General features: G+C 41.9%; 1 protein-coding gene across 3 annotated transcripts; it reads left to right on the top strand.

The window, feature by feature from the left end:
- The first annotated feature begins 214 nt into the window (after positions 1 to 214).
- Positions 215 to 27,356, top strand: LOC135505112 (myoferlin-like). 3 transcript variants are annotated; one of them, XM_064924205.1, is made up of 54 exons: positions 215 to 417; positions 793 to 848; positions 1,092 to 1,183; positions 5,604 to 5,712; positions 5,966 to 6,059; positions 6,483 to 6,628; positions 6,735 to 6,863; positions 7,026 to 7,088; positions 7,204 to 7,254; positions 7,388 to 7,418; positions 7,977 to 8,092; positions 9,830 to 9,956; positions 10,638 to 10,741; positions 10,847 to 10,915; positions 11,005 to 11,048; positions 12,112 to 12,194; positions 12,387 to 12,425; positions 13,196 to 13,320; positions 13,403 to 13,516; positions 13,685 to 13,862; positions 13,958 to 14,082; positions 14,175 to 14,284; positions 14,590 to 14,782; positions 15,001 to 15,288; positions 15,414 to 15,577; positions 15,937 to 16,051; positions 16,259 to 16,361; positions 16,545 to 16,684; positions 16,769 to 16,939; positions 17,092 to 17,182; positions 17,271 to 17,348; positions 17,469 to 17,650; positions 18,075 to 18,233; positions 18,344 to 18,445; positions 18,552 to 18,713; positions 19,107 to 19,269; positions 19,390 to 19,463; positions 19,598 to 19,654; positions 20,632 to 20,643; positions 20,745 to 20,843; positions 21,058 to 21,186; positions 21,377 to 21,532; positions 21,928 to 22,019; positions 24,077 to 24,247; positions 24,503 to 24,651; positions 24,833 to 24,972; positions 25,054 to 25,142; positions 25,234 to 25,329; positions 25,466 to 25,607; positions 25,717 to 25,816; positions 25,956 to 26,149; positions 26,339 to 26,448; positions 26,562 to 26,709; positions 26,847 to 27,356. In XM_064924205.1, exons 1-54 carry the CDS (start codon positions 327 to 329, stop codon positions 26,883 to 26,885), a joined length of 6,204 nt encoding a protein of 2,067 aa, XP_064780277.1. In that variant the 5' UTR covers positions 215 to 326; the 3' UTR covers positions 26,886 to 27,356. The 3 variants fall into 3 exon arrangements, with proteins under 3 accessions (XP_064780277.1, XP_064780278.1, XP_064780280.1); XM_064924206.1 differs by lacking the exon at positions 12,387 to 12,425; XM_064924208.1 differs by lacking the exon at positions 19,598 to 19,654.

The raw sequence follows: 27,356 nt of genomic DNA, 5'->3' as shown, positions 1-27,356 counted from the left end.
GATTAGCTAAGTCTATATTTATTTTGGTCCTATCACTATCCTGTTTTAATAGCAGCATGCAATTAGTCAACTATATACCATCTTATCCAACTTTCACTGAACCACTCTTTCCCTCTGTCATCCTCTGTCAACACATACACAGGATGGCAGCACATTGCCATTGTCAAAGAAATCCACACCCACCCTTATTTTCCTAAATTTAACACGGGAGCTATTTCCTCAAATGATGCAGTTGGCTTTAGTGATGGGGAGGTGATGGTGCTGCACGCGATTTGGTTTTTATAGTCATTACAGAACAATACTGATTCTTGTTAGTGACAATCATAATGTTGCGGGTTGTGGTCGAATCTGCGAAAGGTCTGCCTAAAAGTAAACTTGGAAGTACTCCGGATCCCATAGCAAATATTATTTTTAAAGGTAAGGAAGTGCACTTGTTTTTTTATGTCCCAAAGATTCTCTTTCTGTATCTTGATACACAACTCTGATGGGCTACTTTATTGTCTCCATCCCAGTAGCAGAAAAGGCAGTAGAGTCATAACAACATGTTTATTAATTGAGAAAGAACACAGGTTGTCAGATGCAGAACGATGATGGTGTAACCTATTGATTGGCTGAATCAAGATGTAGTCCTTTGAAGTAGGCAATAACTTTTCACTGGACCTAAACTGATGAATGTGTCTATTCAATATCTACCCTGTAAATTAGAAGTTGTTAGGAATTTAATGAATTCTTAGCAAGTGTAAAAGGTGACTGAAATAAGTTTTTTTTAAATAAAACAAATTTAACTTTCAGATGAAAAGAAGAAAACCAAAACAATTGACAGTGAAGTCAACCCAGTTTGGAATGAAGTAAGTACTTTGTTTTCTGTTCAGACTATTTGTCCTTGAGAAAGTTGCATTACCAAAAGAAGACTTGAAACACTTGAAATAGTTTCAACCCTGATAGTGTGTGTGTGTGATATTGTAGGCTTTTGTATAATATTGTCATTCTCTAATAGGCTTAATAATATAATTAGTGCCATGTGTACCTCAACCCCTTGGGGGTGGCAGTGCCCCTGATTTATAATTAAGAAATGTCATGTTTGATTACAGGTCCTTGAGTTTGATTTGAAGGGTTCTGTGCTTGATTCCTCATCTTACATTGATGTGATTGTGAAAGACTACGAAACTATTGGAAAAGATAAGTAAGTGGCCCAGACATACACTTCATCCTAACACACCAGCACAAATAGTGGGATTTAGGAAAGCGAGAAACCCAGTTTGCCTCAACATTTAAACAGAGAAGAGATGTCCTCTAAATGAAGTTGCAAAGAACTGTCTAGTCTCCAACGTGGTTACAAGAAGAGGCAGGACTTCTTACAAAATCTCGGACTTAATCTGTTCAATATTACTGAAGGTAGTCATTAGATTAAACCAACCTCCTGCAAATTAACCCCAAAGGGAAAGACTCAACTGCAGTCTCAAAATGGTTAAATAATGACAGGCAGATCAGGGCTGGCACAATGGATTCCAGGGATAATGTTCATGGGAAAGTATGTTAGCATAAGGACTCTTTCAGGAGACCACATTGTTGGCTTAACATGTAACTCCCACACCCTAGTTGCCAGGCTCAGACTTGCACACAGTGAGTGGGGGAGGTAATCCGCCTAAGGCAACAATGAATACCTGTTTGTTCTGTTGGGATGAGCTGGATGGCACTTGCTGACAGGGATATGTTGTATTCAGTTGGGACGAAGCAGTCGTGAGAGCTCAGGCCACTATGGATAGAGACCGACGTTTAAATGTTGTGGTAGTGTATTTTCCATTCACAGACGGAAAGACATATGGTGACAATCTGGAAACGTAATCACAGAAAAAAAAGTTTCTAAGGTTTTGCCAGTTAAAATCGTCAAAGCCTTGTATGTTATGAAGACAATACACGTGTTACAGAATGTCCAGGTTTTAGTGAGATTAATTCAGTAAAATGATCATGTCTGTGAATCCACATGTCTGTGGTCCTCTGTAGCTCAGTTGGTAGAGAATGGTGCTTTCTACGCCAGGGTAGTGAGTTTGATTCCCTGGACACTTCAAATGTGTGCACGTGTGACTGTAAGTCGGTTTGGATAAAAGCTTCTGCAAGTATAATTCTTTGCATGTGATACAGATTAGCTACATTCTGCAGCTCAGCACAGTTGGAATCAGGGTTCTGATTTTCCAGTTTTGTCAGGTATAAGCATGCATCAGTGCAGGCCTTGTGTTGCGAGTAACACTTTCCATCGAGTTAGCCTCGTCTGACACTAGTGGTGGGGGGTGTAGGGACTCTCCTCTCACTTAGCTTTCCAGGGTCTGTTATGGTACTTTGTAACCCTAGCAACTTGGGATAGAAACGTTTAACCTTGTGGTTCTAGATTTATTAGATTTGGGCAGGAATTCCTCTAATGATCCCGACAAATAGAGACACACAAATAATATATCTTTGTCACAGATCCTGACTTTATGGTTGGCCAATGTCATTATGTGTTGACATACCTGATTACTCATGCTATAAAACAGGGCAACATAAATTACATGGCTGCGACAAGGAAACTTCCACTGTGGTTGACATAGGAAGGCTGCTGGCGAAAATGATGGGCAGTGGGTGGAAGGACTCCACACTTTGGTAATAGCAGATCAAGTTCTGACGGCACACCTGTCTGCATTTCATGACCTGAGAACGTCAGGCTGACAGACATACATACACCAGTCAGGGAGAAATGAAAATAACATCATGAGAGGCTGGCATTGTAATCCAGACAATAATAACATCGCAGAGAGTTTCTCCACAGTGGTCTGTTACTAACTGTGTTAACCTAGCAACAGACAAGAACCAACATATTCTGCTATTCTGCTCACTGACTCACCAAACCCGCCCTATTGTCCACAAATCTTTTTTTGACTGAAGGCATTGCGGGGGGGGGGGGGGGGTTGTTTTGTTAATATAACAGAAATGTTACTATTGTCACAAGGAAAGGATGGAACATCCTCTGATTTATTATCCTGCATTCCAGTTTGATAGTCACTCTCCAGAGAATTCATGTTTCAGCCTCCCAGATATAGAAGAGATTTGTCTAAACACTGACTGGGAGATGTCATATTCCCCATGAGCAGAGTGACCAGTAGAGATAAATGATCAAATAAACAAAGAGAGAAAGGACATTATTAACAATACCCACCTGGATCTGTATGGACATTATTCCTGACAGGAGGGTAAAGGTTCAAATCCTTGGAAAAGTTGTAACATCACATTTCACATATTAGTAATTTAGCAGACACTCTTATCCAGAGCGACTTACAGGAGCAATTAGGGTTAAGTGCCTTGCTCAAGGGCACATTGAGGAAAAAAACAGCAACCTTTCAGTTATTTGCCCAATGCTCTTAACCCCTAATTTACCTGCTTCCCAACATCATTTGTTCGTACGCGATGTGGTAAGGCCTGTTATGTCAAATGATTTACTAGCTTCGCTCTCCAGGTTGGGCTGGTGGGAGGAGCTATAGGAGGACGGGTCATTGTAATGGCTGGAGTGGAGTTAATGGAACGGAGTCAAACATGTGGTTTCCATTTGTTTGATACCGTTACACCCATTCCATTCCAGTCTTTACAATGAGCCCATCCTCCTATAGCTCCTCTCACCGGCCTCCTCTGATGAAATCTCTATTTGATTGCTCGTGTGTGATGCCAGGTCCCTGTTCTTTGTGGGTGTGTTTGACTGGGTGGGTTTGTTAACTTTGGGAGGAGGCCACCCCTGTGCCTTGCTCATGGTGATGTCACTGAGTACACAGAAGGCTTTTCCTTCCTCATCTGCTCACTAAACTCATGACTAGATGTAATCTCTATTCTCAAAGAAAGAAGTTGTATTTTATTTATTTAAACCTTTATTTATACAGGTGAGTCAATTAAGAACAAATTCTTATTTACAATGATGACTAGAGTCAGTAGCCTAATGTATCACAATCTCCATACTTCCATGTTTGATAGCGTCAAAGATCGTTCTGGTCAGAACTCTCATTCAGGGCCTATAGAAAGTCTACATCCCTTTGAACCTCTTTCACATTTTGTTGCGTTAGAAAGTGGGATTGAAATAGATTTAATTGTCTTTGATCTACACAAAATACCTCATAATGTCAAAGTGAAAAGAAAATTCTACACATTTTAACAAATTCCTAAAAATGTAACAACTAAAATATAGATGTTGCATAAGTATTCAGCCCTGTTGTTTAGGAAAGGGTACATTTTTTCAGAAGTAAAATTTGGCTCAACAAATCACATGTTACATGGACTCACTCTGTCTGAAATAATATGTCTTGACATGATTTTTGAATGAGTACCCCTTCCTCTGTCCCCCATACAACATCTTTAAGGTCCCTCAGTCAAGTATTGACATTTAATCACAGATTCAAGTAAAAAGACCAGGGAGATTTTTGAAAGCCTCATAAAGAAGGGCAGTGATTGGTGGATTGGTGACAATAACAAATCAGACGTTGAATATATCTTGAAGCATATCAAGTTAATAGTTATGCTGTGGATTATGTATTAAACCACCTAGACACATCAAAGATGCAGCCATCCTTCTGATTGGTGATTTTAAAACAGCTACAGAGTTCAATGGCTGTGATAGTAGAAAATGGAGGATGGATCAACAACATTGTAGTGACTCCACAATAATGAACTGTAAGACAGAGTGATAACAATGAAAATATTCAAAAACATGCATATGTATGCAACAAGGCACTAAAGTAAAAGTGTAACAAAAACACAGTAAAGGAATATACTTCATGGCCTAAATGCCTTACAGCAGGACAATAACCTACAATACAAGGTCAAACCTACGCTGGAGTTGCTTGCCAAGAAAACAGTGAATATTCCTGAGTGGCCAAATTACAGCTTTGACTTAAATCTGCTTGAAAATATTTGGCAAGACTTAAATTGCTGTCTAACCATGATCCCCAACACCATGACAGAGCTTAAAGAATTTTGAAAATAATGGGCGAATATATTGCACAATACAGGTAGTCGCTGCCAAAGGTGTTTCTAACATGTATTTACTCAAGGGGGTGAAAACTTATCTCAACAAGTTATATTAGTGTTTTATTTTTCATTACTCTTAAAAAAGAAAAAGTTAACTTTGACATTAGAGTATTTTTTCTAGATCATTGACAAAAAAAAATCAATTTGAATCCCACTTTGTAACACAATAAAATGTGAAGAAATCCAAGGGAGTTGTAAACGTTCTATAGACACTGTAGTTGTTTCATTTGGCTAGTGGCCAAATAGCCACTCTTAAGGACTCTAGTGATAAGGATATTGTTGCAGTATTTTCATTTCTTACATGCACCTGAAGTTTAATCAAAGATACATTATCAAAACAGAATTTCCCTGTGTTCATACCGCACCTTTGTATAGTAGGTGTAACGATGTGCGCTGAGAGTTGGGAAACAAGTTCAGGGAGTGAGTGTTTTAATAAATAAACGGAACATGAACCAAAACACGGAACATGAACCCCCCCCCCAAAAAAGCACACGTGACAGTAGGAATGTGGTATTTGTTTTTACATTGAGCCATATCTGAAGTCTAGCCTTGTTTTGCAGGTTTCTCGGCTCTGCAAAAATCTCACTGAAAGACCTTGCAACTGGTCAAGTCAAATCCTTTCCATGTAAAGATCTGGCTCTTGTCAATGAAAAGGGACAGGCTACTGGGGTAAGTTGTTCAGTATGTACTAATGGAGATTGCAGCTACTCACCAGCTACCAGGGATATGGGCAAAACAATCATACAATCAGCTGAAATTGAAACAGCTGCAATATCATTATCCCATTTTAATTCATTACATTGTATTAGCTTAACTACAAAAACCACGAACACCAAAAATCTGCAATTTTCCATTTTGAATTTTGATATCAGCACATTTTAATGAGATGATTGATTTATTCCACCAATTATTTACCTTCCAGGCCACGGTGAGCCTTGTTATTCACTATGATCCTCCAGCCAATGCCACTCCAAATCCAAATGACCCACAGACAGGAGATGCTGCAGGGGAATCTGGTACGTCATATGTTCTCATAGACTTAGATAGACGACTCATTGTATCTGTTCCATTATGGTGCCTGTGAGAGCACTGGCTGTGCCATTTAGGCACATTTATCTCCATTTTGAAGTAGTAATTTTCCTTATACTACTTCTATGAGTTGGTAAACAAACTAATTGTGAAAAAGAGCTGTCTGGTATACTTGTGTTAATCCTCAAAATAAGAAATAAACATCAGGGAAAGATTGGCTTTTTGCTTTGTTTTCCTATCGACCATGTGACATTGACAGGGGAAGGATTATGAAAGGCCTATGCGTTTATGCGTTTATTTGGATACTTGTATTAGCTGTTACTAAAGGCAACAACTAATCGTTGTGCTGTTGATTGTACTTTATCTGGTGACTGTGGTTGAGGTTGTGCTGTGTGTGTTTGCAATGGAAGGTAGAGGTGAAGAGGGGGATGAGGACATCGCTGATGCAGGACAGAGTCCCTCTGCCCCTGGTCAGCCTGGGAACCCTAACCAAAGACTGGTCAAGAAAAACAGGAAATTGAACCGTCCCCTGGCCAATAAACCTCAGGACTTTCAGGTGAATTCTGGCATAGTGGTTCTAGCATCTATCTAATCAGAAGTATGTCATGAATTATGATTTAACATTGTTTTGACTCCCCTTTCTCATTATCTCTTGCTGTCAGATCCGTGTCAGGATATTAGAGGGACGACAGCTCCCTGGGAATAACATCAAACCTGTTGTGAAGGTGAATGTTTGTGGACAGACTCACAGAACAAGGATCAAGCGGGGAAACAATCCCTTCTTTGATGAGGTAAAAGGAGGCATATTGATTTAACTTAATTTGACTAAGTCCATGTGTGCTTAACAAATGGGGAATTCTTTCTTGAGAAATGACTGCAGTTGATTTGTCCTGAAGGTTAATGTGGATTTGCTTTTCTCATGAAACCACCCAGATTCCTTTTTCTCTTTACAGATGTTCTTTTACAACGTCAACATGTTACCATCGGACCTATTTGATCAATATGTCAGCATTCGGGTAAGTTGAACTCAATGTTAGTAATATGGAACTAGCTGATCTGAACAGTCAGATCATGCAATAATATGTATTGCATTTCATTCTCACACTAATAAAGAGCGCTCTCCTTCTGTAGGTGTACGACTCCTTCTCTCTGAGAGCTGACAGTCTCATGGGGGAGTTCAAGGTACTCCATCTTTCCCTTCTACCTCTTACAAAAAAACATTCAAGGATTAATGACCAAAGTGTCTAACTTTACATTCCATTACTCTTGACTTATGCATTTTATCAGTCTGAGGTATTTCCCATCTTTCCCACAGGTTGATGTTGGCTTCATCTATGATGAACCAGGTATGTTTGTGGTACCTTGCACAGTATTTAAACAGAAATGTGTGAACTTTTCCTCCCCAATTTCGTGGTATCCAATTGTTTAGTAGCTACTATCTTGTCTCATCGCTACAACTCCCGTACAGGCTCAGGAGAGACGAAGGTTGAAAGTCATGCGTCCTCCGATACACAACCCAACCAAGCCGCACAGCTTCTTAACACAGCACCATCCAACCCGGAAGCCAACCGCACCAATGTGTCGGAGGAAACACTGTGCACCTGGCAACCTTGGTTAGCGCGCACTGCGCCCGGCCTGCCACAGGAGTCACTGGTGCGCGATGAGACAAGGATTTCCCTACCGGCCAAACCCTCCCTAACCCGGATCGCCCCATGGACCTCCCGGTCGCGGCCAGTTACGACAGAGCCTGGGCGCGAGCCCAGAGTCTCTGGTGGCGCAGCTCAGTGCCCTTAACCACTGCGCCACCCGGGAGGCCCTCCTTGCACTTTATTTGCATATGTTATCCATTTCCTCAATGGGGTAAATGTTGTGCATGTGGCTGTCTGTCTTGATCTGTCTCATAGCTCACTCTGTAATGAGGAAGTGGCTCCTCCTGAATGACCCTGATGAATCCAGTTCGGGCGCCAGAGGATACCTTAAAGTCAGCATGTTCATCGTTGGGGCGGGAGACGAATCACTGGTACAGTAATATTTGGGGTTACCTCTCACAGTTTCTGTTGGCATGATTCGTAACTGAATACTAATTTGGAGCATCTTAATGATCTGGATGAACCCATTCCTGTATTATGACTTGTCAGAGCTAAATAAATCTCCTTATCAGGTCACATGTACGCTACCGGTCAAAAGTTTTAGAACACCTAAGGGTTTTTCTTTATTTGTACTATTTTCTGCATTGTAGAATAATAGTGAAGACATCAAAAAATAACATATGGAATCATGTAGTAACCAAAAAAGTGTTAAACAAATCAAAATATATTTTATATTTGAGATTCTTCAAATAGCCACCCTTTGCCTTGATGACAGCTTTGCACACTGTTGGCATTCTCTCAACCAGTTTCAAGAGTCTTGAATGAGTTCCCACATATGCTGAGCACTTGTTGGCTCCCTTACCTTCACTCTGCGGTCCAACTCATCCCAAACCATCTCAATTGGGTTGATGTTGGGTGATTTTGGAGGCCAGGTCATCTGATGCAGCACTCCATCACTCTCCTTCTTGGTAAAATAGTTCTTACACAGCCTGGAGGTGTGTTGGGTCATTGTCCTGTTGAAAAACAAATGATAGTCCCACTAAGCACAAACCAGATGGGATGGCGTATCACTGCAGAATGCTGTGGTAGCCATGTTGGTTGTGTGCCTTGAATTCTAATACATCAGACAGTGTCACCAGCAAAGTACTCCCACACCATAACACCTCCTCCTCCATGCTTTACTGTGGGAACCACACATGCAGAGATCATCCGTTCACCCACATCGCGTCTCACAAAGACACGGCTGTTGGAACCAAAAATCTCAAATTTCGACTCCAGACCAAAGGACACATTTCCATCGGTGTGATGTCCATTGCGCGTGTTTATTGACCCAAGCAAGTATTTTCCTCTTATTGGTATCCTTTAGTAGTGTTTTCTTTGCAGCAATTCAACCATGAAGGTCTGATTCACACAGTCTCTTCTGAACAGTTGATGTTGAGATGTTTGTTACTTGAACTCTGAGAAGGATTTATTTGGCCTGCAATTTCTGAGGCTGGTAACTGTAATGAACCTATCCTCTGCAGCAGAGGTAACTCTGGGTCTTCCATTCCTGTGGCGGTCCTCATGAGAGCCAGCTTCATCATAGCGCTTGATGGTTTTTGCGACTGCATTTGAAGACCATTTCAAAGTTCTTGAAATGTTCCGTATTGACTGACATTCATGTCTTAAAGTAATGATGGACTGTCGTTTCTCTTTGCTTATCTGAGCTGTTCTTGCCATATTATGTACTTGGTCAGTGACCAAATAGGACTATCTTCTGTATACCCCCTACCTTATCACAACACAACTGATTGGCTCAAACGCATTAAGAACAAAATAAATGACACAAATTGACTTTTTTAAGGAGGCACACCTGTTAATTTAAATGTATTCCAAGTGACTACATCATGAAGCTGGTTGAGAGAATGCCAAGAGTTGTCAAAGCTGTCATCAAGGCAAAGGGTGGCTATTAAAATACATACACACTTTTTTGGTTTATACATGATTCCATATGTGTTATTTCATAGTTTTGATGTCTTCACTATTATTCTACAATATAGACAATAGTAAAATTAAAGAAAAACCCTTGAATGAGTAGGTGATCTAAAGCTTTTGACTGGTAGTGTACTTGGAAAATAACACCTGTGCCTATCATAGTGAAGTGTGACAACAGTGTGTGGCTTCTGCAGGTAGAGAAGAGGGACATTAATGATGACCAGGATGACATAGAGAGTAACCTGCTGCTGCCAGCAGGGGTTACACTGCGATGGGTCACCCTGTCTCTCAAAGTGTTCCGGGCCGAGGACATTCCCCAGAGTATGCCACTCGTGTATATGTAATGTTATGTTGCTGCAGTTGTGGTTGGCTTGTTATGTTGCTGCTGTTGTGGTTGATTTGTTCTGCTGCTGATGTTGTGGTTGGCTTGTTCTGCTGCTGATGTTGTGGTTGGCTTGTTCTGCTGCTGATGTTGTGGTTGGCTTGTTCTGCCGCTGATGTTGTGGTTGGCTTGTTCTGCTGCTGATGTTGTGGTTGGCTTGTTCTGCTGCTGATGTTGTGGTTGGCTTGTTCTGCTGCTGATGTTGTGGTTGGCTTGTTCTGCTGCTGATGTTGTGGTTGGCTTGTTCTGCTGCTACTGATGTGGTTGGCTTGTTCTGCCGCTGATGTTGTGGTTGGCTTTTTACGCTTGAAGACTCTTCAGCCTAACTCTTAAGTGCTTTCTCTCTACGCTAAAGATAGGTGCGCATCCGAACTAGCTATTCATTTAGAAGTGTCTCAATCTGTACCTTTCAAGTAAGATTGTTTCAAAGATGCAAGTAAATACATCAAAGTTAAAGGAGCTGTTCACTATTTTACTATGTGATGTTAGATGGTTCCTTACCCTGAAAGTAGTCTATGGGCCAGGAGAAACTGCCATAGAGTATTTACAGGGTGAGGAACCATCTAACTTCAGGTTGAAATAGTGAACTGCTCCTTTAACCTGTGTGTTTTTCACCATAGTGGATGATGCCTTTATCCAGTCATTGAAGGGGGTGTTTGGAGTGGATGGGGACAAGAAGAATCTAGTGGATCCTTTTGTCGAGGCTCACTTCGCTGGCAAAAGGGTATTCACATTGCTCTCTACCTAAAATTCAAATCAAGGGGAGGATTTGTTTTTTTATGGAAATAGTTGTGCAGTGAAGTTGATATGTGAATGTTTATTGTTGAAGCTGTGCACCCAAGTCATTGAGAAGAATGCCAACCCAGAATGGAACCAAATGCTGAATCTTCAGGTCAAGGTAAAAAAAATAATAATAATTTAATGCACTTTATTTCTGCTTTGGTAAATTGTGATTCAAAACGAGGATCCTGTAAAATCTTTTTGCAGTTCCCCTCCATGTGTGAACGAATCAAACTGACCCTCTTTGATTGGTAAGTCAACAGCATTCCCTCTACTGAACACTTATGATGGACATACTGTATGTATCCATTGAAATCACTCCATTTGAGCTCTGGCAGTTTTCCTCTGCCTCACATCACTGCTTTATTACACTATTCCGATGCACACTTCATCAGTTTCTACACAAATAAGGGCCAGGAGTTTTTACATTTTACATTTACATTTGGCGTCATTTGGCAGACGCTCTTATCCAGAGCGACTTACAAATTGGTGAATTCACCTTATGACATCCAGTGGAACAGCCACTTTACAATAGTGCATCTAAATCATTTAGGGGGGGGTGAGAAGGATTACTTTATCCTATCCTAGGTATTCCTTAAAGAGGTGGGGTTTCAGGTGTCTCCGGAAGGTGGTGATTGACTCCGCTGTCCTGGCGTCGTGAGGGAGTTTGTTCCACCATTGGGGGGCCAGAGCAGCGAACAGTTTTGACTGGGCTGAGTGGGAACTGTACTTCCTCAGTGGTAGGGAGGCGAGCAGGCCAGAGGTGGATGAACGCAGTGCCCTTGTTTGGGTGTAGGGCCTGATCAGAGCCTGGAGGTACTGCGGTGCTGTTCCCCTCACAGCTCCGTAGGCAAGCACCATGGTCTTGTAGCGGATGCGAGCTTCAACTGGAAGCCAGTGGAGAGAGCGGAGGAGCGGGGTGACGTGTTTCCTGGTCACAAGGGTTAGAAATACCTCAGGAATGTACATCGTGTGTATTCAGCCCCCTTACAGTACCTTAGTGCTCGCTCCCTGCTACCTGCCCGTATGCATCTCCAGAGTGTGGTCAGACAGTTGTTATTTGGCCTGGGAGGAACCCGGCAGTGCTATAGTATGAGTCAGACAGGCAGTCCCTCCCTGTTCCAGGCTGGGATCCTGTTGGCAGGGAAACACCTCTGTAACCTCAGTCTGTTGCGACAGGGAAAAGTGGGAATAGTAGGAAATGGGTGGAAGTCAAAGATTAGGAAAACAATGTGTCCCCTAAATGTGATGAAAGTGAAGTTCATTCACATTGGTGGGTGTGAATGTCATACTGATATTGCACCTCTTATGCAGGGATCGCCTGACGGGGAATGACTCGATTGGCACCATATACTTGAATCTGGCCAAAATAGCATCCTCTGGTGGCGAAGTTCAAGGTATGGTTCTCGTATTAATTACACTACACCACACTGTCTTTCTCCCTTTCTCAATATCTATAGCTCAAGTATATGATTTCTATGTCCATTCACTTTGGTTGATAAATGAACAGATGAACTCTATTCATCTCTATACTCAGTTGTAACTGTCTAATATACAGTACATGCACTTTTCTTTTTCTCTTGGTATAGACAAACATGCGGGATATGGGTTCTCGCCATCACTTGAAGGTTCAATTAATGAATAGATATGCGGTGAATTGTTAAAGTATTGTCCAGTGCAAAAATCTGTCTTCTTTTGGCCCAGTATCTCTAACAAGTTGCAGTATTTTATACATCACATTAGTAAATTTCACTGATTCTAGCCCAGCATGACATTTCAAGGAATTTCGAATGGAGATAAAGGAATTTTGAATGGTTCTAATTTGACCCCAGACAATGATTACGGCATTGGAGGTTACTTTGAGAATGTGTGAATGCCGTGAGTTGTGCCCGGTCCACTAATTTCTGTAGCCCTTTGAGTACAATAGTAGGATATTTGAATGAAGTCAACACACACATCAGTTCATAGTTGACCTTCCTCAGTACTCAAAAGGTTACAGCAAAACAATTTTGCTTTGCCTTTAACCCTTGATATCCAGTCATACATTTTTTATTACATTTGCATGCTTTGTTTGTGCTGTTATAGAGTTGACTGCTCTCCTTTTTTGTGTGTGTCAAAGATGGAGAGCAAGCTCCTTTGCTTAATTTGCGGCATGTGTTGCATTTCTGAGTTGCTGTGTGAGGCTGACATTCTTTGCGTAACCTAACACACAAAACTGCATATGACTCCTGTGAGTTTGCCTGGGCAGATACCCTAACTGTAGTTTTTGAAGATTTGCTAGCCCTATGTGCCATGTTCACCATTCTCCATCCAAGACATCAGCTTCTGACATGCAGAACTAACTCCACAGTAGCTCATCATTTAGAGACATTAGTAAAAAACATGATTTCCTCCACAGGGAAGACTGGGGAGTCTGAGGTGGGTTTCCTGCCAGCCTTTGGGCCTTGCTATATCAACCTGTATGGAAGTCCCAGAGAGTTCACTGGGCTTCCTGACCCCTACGAAGAGCTCAACTATGGCAAAGTAGGTCCTGCAAGGGAATTTAAAACTTCTCTCCATCTCTAAGCTTGACATTGAAAATGACCTATGCATTTCTTTTTGACAGGGTGAAGGGGTGGCCTATCGAGGAAGAATCCTGGTTGAGCTCTCAACTAAACTGGAAGGCAAGGCTGACAAGACTGTAGAAGAGATCCCTAGTGATGACATCTTGGTGGCCCAGGTACTGTAACCTATACCCCAATTACCCAATTGATTTTTACTTTAAAAAAACAACTTTAGCCTTACCTACAGGTATATCCTGTTTTGGTGTAGTTTTCCAAGAAACAAAATACATGCTACATTTTAGATTTTTTTTCTATCTAAACTAAACATTTTATCTTCTGATCAGAAATACCAGCGCAGGAGGAAGTACTGTTTGTGTGTAGTGTTCCATAGTGCCAGCATGCTTCAGGAACCTGGCGAACCAATCCAGTTTGAGGTCAGCATTGGCAACTATGGCAACAAGCTGGACACTACCTGTAAACCACTGGCCTCCACTACCCAGTACAGCTGTGCTGTGTTTGATGGTAAGGGCCCAAGCCACCTTAGGAACCAAATTAATCTGGTTTTTGGTACCTCAACAAGAATCTTTGAATTGGACTAATTTGTTTATATTCAACAGGTAACCACTACTATTACCTGCCCTGGGCTAATGCCAAACCAGTGGTTGTCATTACATCATTCTGGGAGGACATCAGTCACCGTTTGGATGCAGTCAACATCATTCTGTACATAGCTGAACGTCTGGTACGAGATGCAGATTTGTGCACCAATTTACCAGTTTGAATGCCTACAATGTATGAATGCAGTGTAAAATTGTAGTCTATTGCTCCTTTCAGCAATCTAACATCACTGCGATGAAGTTGGCCATCTTGGCTAAAGTCCCCGAAGACCGTCTGGCTCAGATCTGGCTGACGCTGGTAAATCAGGTGATCGATGACCTCAGCAGGTAAATGCTTCCATGTTTGATGGATTTAATTAGTCAACATTGGGATAATCTGAGTTTCAAAGATCTAGCATAAACACAGATATTATGACTCCTAACCCAGCATGTGTATCTAACCCAATCCCAATCATACCAATGTGGTTTAAAATTTGTTTTATTTACTGTAATTTGTTCAACTGAATCATTGTGCATAGAGTTGTATGGTTTGTTAAACTTTGAAATCAATGTTTTTTGTTCGGCGTACATTTTTTTGAGTAGTTCCGTTACTGTGGAATTACCCATATCTAACCAAATCCCCATCATACCAGTTTGAAAGTGCCAGAGCTGGAGGGCCACTCAAACCTGACCTCCCTGGACATCCAGATGAAGAAGCTACGTGACAGCACCCTGCAGACCATCATGGAGGGGGCCAAGAGCATGAGAGAGGAGGCGACTGAGATCAAGGATACCCTGGGGGACATTGAGGGCTGGCTGGACAAACTGAAGCAGCTCGCTGAGGAGGTAGGTCAGAGTTCAAGCTGTTTGTCTGGCCATAAAAAATAGTTTTGGCAAGCTTTTATCAATAATCAGAGACTATAATGGCCAAATATTTTGACTTTAGTCTCTTTTCACTTTGAATGTACAATGCCCTCTAAATTACCCTTGAAGGTAGATATAGAGTTGTGTGTTGTTGTATTAAAACTGGGGGATGTACAGTAATTGACATGGTGTCTCTCCAGCCCCAGAACAGCATGCCTGATGTGATCATCTGGATGCTGAGGGGGGAGAAGAGAGTGGCGTACAGCCGCATCCCAGCCTACCAGCTGCTCTACTCCACCTACAGCGAACAGGCCTGTGGACAGTTCTGTGGCAGGACTAGGAATGTCTTCATGCAGTACCCTATGGATAAAAACAAGGGTCTGAAGGTTCCAGTCCAGATCAGAGTCAACATGTGGCTGGGCCTGTCTGCAGACGAGAAAGAGTTCAACAATTTCTCAGAAGGGACGTTCAGTGTGTTTGCTGAATTGGTATGTTTCTATTAAAATGACTCATTTTTCCTTTTGAGTGTTGAACTTGATAGTAATGGAGAAGATCGTTGTATAATGTATATGAATGGCCAATGAAGTGACCTGTGTCTTTTCCCCTTTGGCAGTATGAGAATCAGGCCTACATGCTGGGGAAGTGGGGAACTACTGGTCTGGGTTTACGCTACAAATGCTCTGATGTGACTGGCAAGCTGAAGCTGAAACAAGAGAACTTCATTCCCCCGCGAGGCTGGGAGTGGGAGGGAGACTGGTTCATCGACCCAGAGAAGGGGTAAGACTTGTTTGTTTACAATTTTACTGAATTCCACTGTTGTAGAAAAACACATAATCAGCCCTCTTTATCACAATCAAAGGAAATGGGCTGGTTCTGCCTCACTCTCCCCTGGAGAGACCAGTCATGTTCAGTAGGTAGGGCACACTGTAGTGAAATGGTAAACAAAAATACTTTTCTTATTGGGCAAGTCTAGGTAGTTCATCCCTGTTTCAGTCTGTTTTCTTCCCTTTGGTTCATAATGAACATGACCCAGCTATCAGTTCTCTGGTTATTAGCATTTTTCTCCTTCCATCAACCACCCGTTAGTGAGGAGGGTTGAGTGTGTAATAAAATCTCTTTCTGTGTGGCTGGACCAGTCTGTTGACAGAGGCAGATGCGGGACACACTGAGTTCATGGATGAAGTCTTCCAGAATGAGACTCGCTTCCCCGGGGGAGAGTGGAAGTCTGCCACTGAGCCCTACACTGACGTGGTTAGGAAAAAAACACACAGTGTCTCTACAAAAATCATGACCATGTGTATTCATACCGCTGGCATTGATGCAATAAAATTATATAAAAACAGGATCATTATTTAGTACAATGAATGCTTAGATTCCCCTATTCAGTCTGGGCTTCCTGTAGCTCTGGCATGGTAGAAGGTGTCCAGGTTTCTCAGGCGTTGTTGGTTGTGTTTGCAGAATGGGGAGAAGACCCACACACCAGAGGAAATCGAGTGTCCTGCAGGCTGGAGCTGGGGGGATGAGTGGACCGTAGATGAAAACAGGGCTGTGGACGAGAAAGGTCTGCTCTCACACTGATCTCTACAACACTGCTTGCCCTTGCAGTGGAAAACGTGACTTTAAATTGGGATTTCTAATGTGTCTTGTCCTCATTTACACCTCATGCAATCGACTTCTGTAAGAATGACCTGTAGTATTTTCAAGCATTGTGTATACATTTCTAATGGATTTATTCTGAATGCAGGCTGGGAGTATGGAATCACCATCCCTCCAGATGACAAACCCAAGTCTTGGGTGTCAGCAGAGAAGATGTACCACGTCCACCGACGGAGGAGAGTATTCAGGCCCAGGAAGAGAACATCAGCTGCTGGTACAACCATTGAGGTCAGTGCACCGAGCCAGTAGGAAACAGTTTGTCTTGAGAGATAATCAAATGTTGTGGATGTCAAATATTTCCCCCATTTTCAGAAGCGAGACCCAGGAGACCCAGAAGGCTGGGAGTTCTCCTCTCTGATTGGCTGGAAGTTCCACAGGCAGGAGCGTTCCGCCGACACGATCCGACGCAGACGCCTGAGGAGGAAAATGGCCCCAGCTGGCCGCCTGGGGGCATCCGCCATATTCAAACTGGAGGGGGCGCTGGTGAGCAACTGGACAACTCTGGTCCACAGGGGCTGCAGCTTCTGCTGGTTTCCTCTTCTCCCTGGCATGAAGACACTATGTGTTGTCTGTCCCTGTTGTCGAGTAAGATGCATTTTTGATTCATTTGGAGGAATTCTTGATTGTCTTTGCAGGGGGTTGATGTAGATGAGAAAAAAAAAGATCAGGTTGATGCCTCCAAGCTCTTTGGTGCCAATACTCCTACTGTGTCCTGTTCGTTTGACAGTGAGTGCTTTAGTTATACATAGTCGGCATGGATCTTTCTCTCTGTTTGTGATGCTGGCTTTAACCGTGGGTGTTTTTCTTTCTTTAGGCTCACACCTCTACCACCTCCGCGTCTACGTTTACCAGGCCAGGAACCTTATTGCCATGGACAAAGACAGCTTCTCGGGTCTGCACTTCTCCTTGTCAAAAGCATGTTTTGATTTAGTGAAAGTTGACACGATGTGACATATTATGAAAATGTAGACGTATTATCTAACACACAAAACATTTTCCCATCTTGTCCTAGATCCATATGCCCATGTGTCCTTCCTGCACATGAGTAAAACTACAGAGACCATAAAAGCTACCCTGAACCCCACGTGGGACCAGACCCTGATCTTCCAGGATGTGGAGATCTACGGGAACCCGCAGAACATCGCCCAGTATCCCCCTGACGTGGTGCTGGAGTTCTATGACAAGGACCAGGTGGTGGGTGTGATCAAAGTCCCTTCAGTCACCCAGGTTAAAGATGCACTATGCAAAAATCGCTCCTCCATTTCCTGGTTGCTAGAATCCTAATAGGTCGCCTAATTTCTGATTGTGTGACAAAACAAGCGAGTATAGTGTAGAGAATCATAGTGCCATCTAAACCACTGTGAATTTAAAAAGTAAATAATAATAATAATACAAAACCGAAAGTAAAAGATGCAAAAAACAAAACTTAAAAATGGCAAGCATAGAAATAGTGCACATTGAATAGATCTCCCGATTCTTAGACTTGCTTTCAACGAGAACGTGAATTTGGGTCAGGTCGTCCAGAAAGTTCCATACTGTAGCTTTAAGAGTTATAAATATAGTTCCCTATTAACCGGGATTGTCATTCTGGTGGTTAACATGTTGCACTCTGCCCCAGGGGAAAGATGAGCTATTGGGCCGGAGCGTGTGTGTCCCCCTGGTGAAACTGAACCCCGGCATTGACCAGACCCCCAAACTGCTGTGGTCCCCCATCATACAGAAGGACCAGCGGGCTGGAGAGGTGCTGGTGGCTGCTGAGCTCATCCTGAAGGATAAGGTGCAGCAGCAGAAGAGGATGTGGAGGAGTAGCAGTATTAGTTAGTGGGGTAGGCCTATAGGAAAAGGGGTGATGTGGATAGTGAAAACTCTCTCCCTCTGTGTCTTCAGGGTAACGAGACGGACCTCCCTCTGGTCCCTCCCAAGAGGGTGGAGAATCTGTACATGGTGCCTCAGGGGATACGGCCTGTGGTGCAGCTCATGGCTATTGAGGTAAACTGCAATACTTCAGTAATGTTATAACTTCCCACAGAAATGTACCTGCTATTTCCCACTTTCCACAGTATGTATTTTGTTACCCAGTGTGTGTTTGTTTCAGATTCTGGCCTGGGGGTTGCGCAACATGAAGCCCTACCAGTTGGCCACTGTGGCCTCCCCTAGCCTTGTGGTAGAGTGTGGAGGGGTGATGGTCGAGTCTGCTGTCATCAAGAACATGAAGAAGTGCCCCAACTTTCCTGGATCTGTCCTCTTCCTTAAAGTGGTAAGAGCGGCTTGCTTGGGTCTCACATGCATGAGTCCTGTTCTTTTGTTACATTTTTACACCGTGCCAATGGGTGGGTGCTTATAATTGTCCTGTTTCACGCTTTTACAAATGTGTATTATACACGTGTGAAAGGGAAATGTGTTTTTGGCAAATCCCAACTCCCCCTAAGACATTATCAACAGCGACCCTTGAGCAATTAGGTTACCTGCCTTGCTCAAGGGCACATCAGCAGATATTTCGCATTGTCGGCTCTGGGATTCAAATTGGCGACCTTTCGGTTACTGGCCCCACACTCTAACCACTAGGCTATCTGTGCTACATTTGTGTAGGCATCCTCTCATTCTCTCACTCAGCGGATCGAGTTCAAGATTGTCATATCTTCATCCTCAGCTTCTTCCCAAAGAGGAGATGTACACCCCTCCCATCGTGCTGAAGGTGATCGACCACAGGCCATTTGGCAGGAAGCCAGTGGTTGGACAGTGTACCATAGACACTCTGGAGGAGTTTCGCTGTGACCCCTACGTCATCCAGAAGTCATCCATGTCATCCAAAAGTAACTATTCTCTTCCTCTGACTCGCTTACTTATTACACGTGCATACTACCACCCTGTGGTGAAATTGAAACGATTTATCAACAAATATGAGATAAAAATGGTCTATCTATCTTTGTCAGTGGCTTTGATGGCTGCTTTTCCTCACGACACCAGAATTGACATGGAAGACAGAAGGCCTCTGCTTGAAGCTCAGGTATACTTTAGCATTCGAATAGGAATCCCCTCTCAAATTCACCATATTTTGTTACGCTCTCCTATGATAGCTTTTAAGATCTATTCCATCTAATAATAGAGTCTGAATTTCATAGTCGACACTCTGACTTGCAGTTTGTGTACAGCATGTCAGCAGCAGTCAACAAAATGGCCACCACTACTTCTCGTCTTGTATGTATGGTCATCTGTAGTTCAACTCTACAGGCTGGACAATGACACCGCAGGGTTGAGGGAGCCTCACTGATACATGTTTATATAGAGAGATGAAATGACAGATACGGAAGGAATGAGTATGAGCAGAGTCAAAGTGTGTGATTCATCCAAAAGAAGTAAATCAAAATGAGATATAATTAAATTCAACTTTAAACCTGTTTTTAAAGTTTAACGTTTGAGTTTAAACAAAAAAACGGACGTCTCTGTCTGACTTTATTCAGAACCAAGCAAAAAAAACAACATTGAAACTATATTATTTTGATATATTATTTTGACTTTGCTTTCTCACATCTTGCTTACTCATTTCAATATTCCAAATTTGCAACCGATATTACTGATTAGGGGAACATCTTAAATTGTGTATCATAATTTAAAGTTATGTTACTTAAAATAACAGAACTGAAAATTATACCATTACCATTTTAATCAATTATCAACTTTCTAGACAATCTTAGCTCATGCACTAACAGTTCATTCAATAATGATTTAATTGTGAAATTGGATCACAATCGGGGATCATTGCATCAAACTGTATAATCATTGTATCAAATAAGTATGCCAAGTTTTTTGTTCACTCCACAACAGATTTTATACCATCTACCAGATTGATCATGCATGTGAAACAGTTTTAAATGATTCCAATGATTCACATGATTCATGTGACAGCGATTTACAAATTCACTAGCTGGCATGATATTCAGAGAATCTCAATTGCATTTCCTTGAATCCTTGCTTCCTCTTTCCTCGCTTCGTTCACAAAACCCATTGGATGAGAAAGTCCAAGGTCCCTCCCCTCTGACGTTCTCCGCAAATGGGTTTTGAGAAAGAGGCGAGGAGAGCGGACGCGTGTAATCAAGGAAATGCAATTAAGGTTCTCCCATTGACTTGATACCTTGTTTACTTATCTTTCCTTTCATCCCCTTCTTCCTTAAAAGCATGCAGAGAAGGTGAGATATGGAAACTTTACATACATCTCTCTATCACATAAGAAGCACTCTGTGACATACGGTCTTGAATTTAATACTACCTTCACTTTTTTTTACATTAGGAGAAGGAGACAGTTGATTGGTGGAGTAAATTCTACGCTTCCATTGGAGATCATGAGAAGTGCCGTCCTTACCTTCAGAAAGGATATGACACTTTGAAGGTGAAGTCTTGATGTCTCACACAGAATACACCTGTGCTGCATACATCTGAAGTAACTCCAATAATTAGTTGGCATTTAGTTTTTCTTTCCTGGACTCAAATTGAATTCTGATTTACAAGAATTTTGCTACACTCGCATTAACACCTGCTAACCATGTGTATGTGACCAATAAAATGTTACTGTGAAATATAATTGTCTACATCTCTGTTTTCAGGTGTATGATAAGGAACTGGAGAATGTTCCTGAGTTCAAACAACTCACCGATTTCTGCAACACCTTCAAACTGCAGAGAGGCAAGAATGAAGATGAGGAGGATGATCCATCCGTCGTTGGAGAATTCAAGGTGGAACAGCAGTTTCACTATTATTCCACAAATTCCATATACATGCTCGTACATGCCTCCATACATATGCATAACCACATTGGCTCAACAAGAACGCATCATAAATCAGGCTACCGATCCCTTTCTAGTGGTAGAGTTAAGGCATTGCTACCTGTCAGTGATGGCTGATGACGGATGACTGTGTTTTCAGGGCTCTTTTAAGGTGTACCCTCTATCAGACGACCCGGGTGTGGCTCCTCCTCCTCGCCAGTTCCGTGAGCTGCCTGAAAGCGTGCCTCAGGAGTGCCTGGTCAGGATCTATGTGGTCAGAGGCATCGACCTGCAGCCCAAGGACAACAACGGTCAGGTTAGTCCAGCGCCGTGACCTTGGAATTCTATCTGTGAAAAGATTATTCGGAGATAATTGGCTTTAAAGTTCCGAACCCTCATTGGTTTGAATGGTGTGAGCAATTCTCATTTTGTACTATTTTTGACTTAGCAACATGAATTGGGGTATTTAAAGTACCATATAGGTGGAGAACGTTGCACAGAAAAGGGTTACGTCAATAACTCAGTTTTGCCAAAAATGGCAAAGTTTTATTGTCACATGCACAAGTAGAGTGAAATGCTTAACTTGCATGCTCTATATAACCTTAGAATTCTAAGCTCTCACGCTGTGCATTGCCAGGTTGCTGTTCTCTTACCTACTTTTCTATACTTGATGATGACATGTTGTTTTCTAAATGTGCCTTTCCTTTACAGTGTGATCCCTATATAAAGATTTCCCTCGGAAAGAAGTCAATTGAGGACCGAGATAACTACTTACCAAATACCACCAACCCTGTTTTTGGAAGGTAAAATCTCACATTCATTTAAAGTGGCAATTTGTTACTTTTTGGGCGACCTGATGAAATTCACATAGAAATGTGAGTTATAGATCTATCATTCTACTTGAAAGCAAGTCTAAGAAGCGGTAGACACAGTGCCTTGCAAAAGTATTCGGCCCCCTTGAACTTTGCGACCTTTTGCCACATTTCAGGCTTCAAACATAAAGATATAAAACTGTATTTTTTTGTGAAGAATCAACAACAAGTGGGACACAATCATGAAGTGGAACGACATTTATTGGATATTTCAAACTTTTTTAACAAATCAAAAACTGAAAAATTGGGCGTGCAAAATGATTCAGCCCCCTTAAGTTAATACTTTGTAGCGCCACCTTTTGCTGCGATTACAGCTGTAAGTCGCTTGGGGTATGTCTCTATCAGTTTTGCACATCGAGAGACTGAAATTTTTTCCCATTCCTCCTTGCAAAACAGCTCGAGCTCAGTGAGGTTGGATGGAGAGCATTTGTGAACAGCAGTTTTCAGTTCTTTCCACAGATTCTCGATTGGATTCAGGTCTGGACTTTGACTTGGCCATTCTAACACCTGGATATGTTTATTTTTGAACCATTCCATTGTAGATTTTGCTTTATGTTTTGGATCATTGTCTTGTTGGAAGACAAATCTCCGTCCCAGTCTCAGGTCTTTTGCAGACTCCATCAGGTTTTCGTCCAGAATGGTCCTGTATTTGGTTCCATCCATCTTCCCATCAATTTTAACCATCTTCCCTGTCCCTGCTGAAGAAAAATAGGCTCAAACCATGATGCTGCCACCACCATGTTTGACAGTAGGTATGGTGTGTTCAGGGTGATGCCCTGTGTTGCTTTTACGCCAAACATAACGTTTTGCATTGTTGCCAAAAAGTTCAATTTTGGTTTCATCTGACCAGAGCACCTTCTTCCACATGTTTGGTGTGTCTCCCAGGTGGCTTGTGGCAAACTTTAAACGACACTTTTTATGGATATCTTTAAGAAATGGCTTTCTTCTTGCCACTCTTCCATAAAGGCCAGATTTGTGCAATATACGACTGAATGTTGTCCTATGGAAAGAGCCTCCCACCTCAGCTTTAGATATCTGCAGTTCATCCAGAGTGATCATGGGCCTCTTGGCTGCATCTCTGATCATTCTTCTCCTTGTATGAGCTGAAAGTTTAGAGGGACGGCCAGGTCTTGGTAGATTTGCAGTGGTCTGATACTCCTTCCATTTCAATATTATCGCTTGCACAGTGCTCCTTGGGATGTTTAAAGCTTGGGAAATCTTTTTGTATCCAAATCCGGCTTTAAACTTCTTCACAACAGTATCTCGGACCTGCCTGGTGTGTTCCTTGTTCTTCATGATGCTCTCTGCGCTTTTAACGGACCTCTGAGACTATCACAGTGCAGGGGCATTTATACGGAGACTTGATTACACACAGATGGATTGTATTTATCATCATTAGTCATTTAGGTCAACATTGGATCATTCAGAGATCCTCACTGAACTTCTGGAGAGAGTTTGCTGCACTGAAAGTAAAGGGGCTGAATAATTTTGCACGCCCAATTTTTCAGTTTTTGATTTGTTAAAAAAGTTAGAAATATCCAATAAATGTCGTTCCACTTCATGATTGTGTCCCACTTGTTGTTGATTCTTCACAAAAAAATACAGTTTTATATCTTTATGTTTGAAGCCTGAAATGTGGCAAAAGGTCGCAAAGTTCAAGGGGGCCGAATACTTTTGCAAGGCACTGTATGTTCTATGTGGGCTATTCTTCCCATTCTTAAATTGTGTTTTTGCGTCTTTTACTTTCGGTTTTGTACACCAGCTGAAACAACAATATTTCTGATAATGGAAAATATATTTCCACAGCAGTTTGTGTGGTACAATGATTTTCTACACTATACTATGTTATTTTGTCACATAAACTGAAATTAGGTAAACTATTAGAGTTGTAGCAACCAGGAAATGCCATAGCGATTTCTGCATAGTACAACTTGAAACAGTATTTATATTATTCTACTCTACACTTATACCACACCTCCTTTTTGCAGAATGTTTGAGATGTCATGTTTTCTGCCTCAAGACAAAGACCTGAAGATCTCAGTGTATGACTATGATCTGCTGACCCGCGATGAGAAAGTGGGAGAGACAGTGATTGACCTGGAGAACCGCTTCCTGTCACGTTTTGGCTCCTACTGTGGCCTGCCTCAGACATACTGCATGTGAGGAGACTTGTTCCTGCTGTACATTTTATGTCATAGTTCACGTCAAAAAATCTACGTTTGTCAGACATTTTCAGAACTCTAATTTGGTGTTGATATGAGTCATAGTGTCATGCCATCTGTTGTGTAGGTCCAGATAGCAACTACATTCCTCAATCTGAAATGAATGAGAAAGATAGGCACTCTAATTTAATTGAGCCCATAATCATTATGGGGGACTCTGATTGATTGGCTGTGTTGATCTTCATGAAACAGCTCTGGAATCAACCAATGGCGTGACCATCTGAAGCCCTCTCAGATCCTTCAGAACCTGGCCCGCCTCAAAGGCGTCCCTCCACCCATGTTAGAAGATGATGGCAAAGCACTGTCATTCAATGGGACTCAGTACACCCTGGCTCAATTTGGTAATTCATGTGCTGTTTTTTTTATGGACTTTTCGTAACATTCAACTTTCATTTTAGGGACATGAGGACCAGAGTATGTTTTGTGTGACATGAGTAGTGCCTGTAGTGTTTTTTTTTCCTGACCAGCAAAAAAACATGGACCCTAAATATGAGGTAACTCACATTTACCATCTACATTTAGAGGCCAACAAAGAGATCCACCAGCACTTGGGTCCTGCCGACGAACGGATCTCTCTGCACGTGCTCAGAACACATGGACTGGTGCCTGAGCATGTGGAGACAAGGACACTGTTCAGCAGCTTCCAGCCCCAACTTTCTCAGGTCACTATCCATGTTCTCTTCCTCTTTATCTTCAATATGTCTCCATATCTGAGACTAACTGTATTTGCCCCTCACTTATAGGGATGCCTTCAAATGTGGGTGGATGTTTTCCCCAAAAACATGGGCCTTCCCGGACCTCCCTTCGACATTGTGCCACGCAAGGCCAAGAAGTAAGGAGAATCATTTCACAATTTGGTATTTCAAAGTGATCTTGTCTATAATATTCTATTCTATTCATGAATACCATGTCTCCATTTAAAGGTATTTCCTGCGAGCTGTTGTTTGGAACACCTCTGATGTCATTCTGGATGAAACTAGTATTACTGGGGAGCGCATGAGTGATATCTACGTCAAAGGGTATCCGTGTTGAAATGTTTTTTGAAGCGATATTATGATCTGACTATTACCATGGCAGCCATGCATATAACACACTTGTGGTTTGTTCAAACACATGAGAACCTAAATTAATTAATCAGTTAGTCTGTCGGTCCAGCTGGATGCCAGGTATGGAGGAGGACAAGCAGAAGACTGACGTCCACTACAGGTCTCTGGACGGAGACGGCAACTTCAACTGGAGGTTCGTCTTTGGCTTTGAATACCTGCCCGCTGAACAGCTGTGTCTGGTCTCCAAGAAGGTGTGTTTAGGCTTGAGAAACAATTACAAACGGAATAGTGTAGTAAGACAAAATTGAGGTACATTTCATTGCCGCCAATTTTGTAAGTCTTGCTTATTATTTTCAACAGGAGCACTTCTGGAGTCTAGACAAAACAGAGTTCAGGATACCCCCCAAGTTGATTGTTCAAATTTGGGATAATGACAAGTTCTCATTGGATGATTACCTGGGTGAGACATTTCTTTAGCACTATGAATTACCGTACAATACTTTTTTCAACCAAAAATGACCATATGATAATTTTGCTCCAGCTGATCAAATCAGCTATATAACACATGGTCCTGAGATGGTCTTCTGGTCATTGTACAGGCACGGTAGAGCTGGATCTCCGTAAACTTACCCCTCCGGCCAAGGTTTCAAAGACGTGCAATCTGAGTATGATGGAGGAGGTGATGGATGCACGACCACACAAATCCGACCTGGCCAATTCGCTGTTCGCTCAGAAGTCTGTCAGAGGCTGGTGGCCATGTGTCACTGAACAGGATGGGAAGAAAGTCCTTGGTGTGAGTACGGCTAAGAGGTCATTCATTTTAAACGGACAAAATCAAGAGTATATAAATCAACTTGGTTTAGCTGTAATCTTATATTCAACCATGTTTAGTGTCTCTAAAGAAGGTTACTACTTTGCAAATTACAGACTATATGTGAAACATTGTGTGGAATAAATCTGAATTAACATCTGTAATGTTTAGGGGAAGGTTGAGATGACTCTGGAAATCGTGTCTGAGAAGGAAGTGGACGAAAAGCCTGCTGGGAAGGGCAGGGATGAACCCAACATGAATCCAAAGCTTGACTTCCCTAAGTAAGGATTTCCACTCTTCTGTGTATATTCACCCTTTTATAGGCCTAACGGAGATGTATACCTCCGATATAGACCATATTAAACTGTCTCCTCCTCTCTTCCAACATAAACAGGCGTCCGGACACGTCCTTCTTCTGGTTCACGAACCCCTGTAAGACCATGAAGTTCATTGTGTGGCGCAGATTCAAGTGGCTTTTCATTGGACTGATCCTACTGATTCTAGTGCTGCTCTTCGTCGGAATCCTGTTGTACTCTTTACCGGTAAGAACAGGCGGGAGGGGATACTGTTCAATTAAACTGTGTTAAATGAAATTCACATAAATTAAATAACAAACTGACAGATTGCTTACATTTTGATGTGATTAATGCTTGCCTAATTACAATTTTTCTCATTCCAGAACTACATTTCAATGAAAATTGTGAAGCCATTCAAATGAAAATGCCATATTTTGCTCTTATGTCAAGAAGAACAGAGACCAAAGTCTTCCAATGTATTTTCAACCAAAAATATCATGACTATTTTTATGTATTCTAAACTGTATTTGTGTTATATTTCAAATGAATAAAAAAAAAACTGTTTTCCCACAGAATGCATAATTAGTATATTGTTCAAACCAACCTCTGACATAATTATATTATCTTTGCACAAGTTAATCAGAATTCCTTGAACCTTATGTACTTAAAATATTTTTAATGGATGCTCTGTGCTTTGGAATGAACATTTATGTGGTCATATACACACTGATTCTTTAAATAAATGATTGTTTTAAGGCCCTAATAAATGATGATCAGTAGACCAATTGCATTGGGGGTCTTTGTGGTTATACAGTATATACTGAACAAAAATATAAATGCAACATGTAAAGTGTTGGTTTCATGAGCTGAAATAAAATATTCTAGAATTTTTC

This window comes from Oncorhynchus masou, chromosome 18 (genome assembly GCF_036934945.1).
Source record: "Oncorhynchus masou masou isolate Uvic2021 chromosome 18, UVic_Omas_1.1, whole genome shotgun sequence".
Lineage (NCBI taxonomy): Eukaryota > Metazoa > Chordata > Actinopteri > Salmoniformes > Salmonidae > Oncorhynchus > Oncorhynchus masou.
The sequence above is the reverse complement of the archived record's forward strand: the minus strand, read 5'-3'. Positions and strand labels throughout refer to the sequence as shown.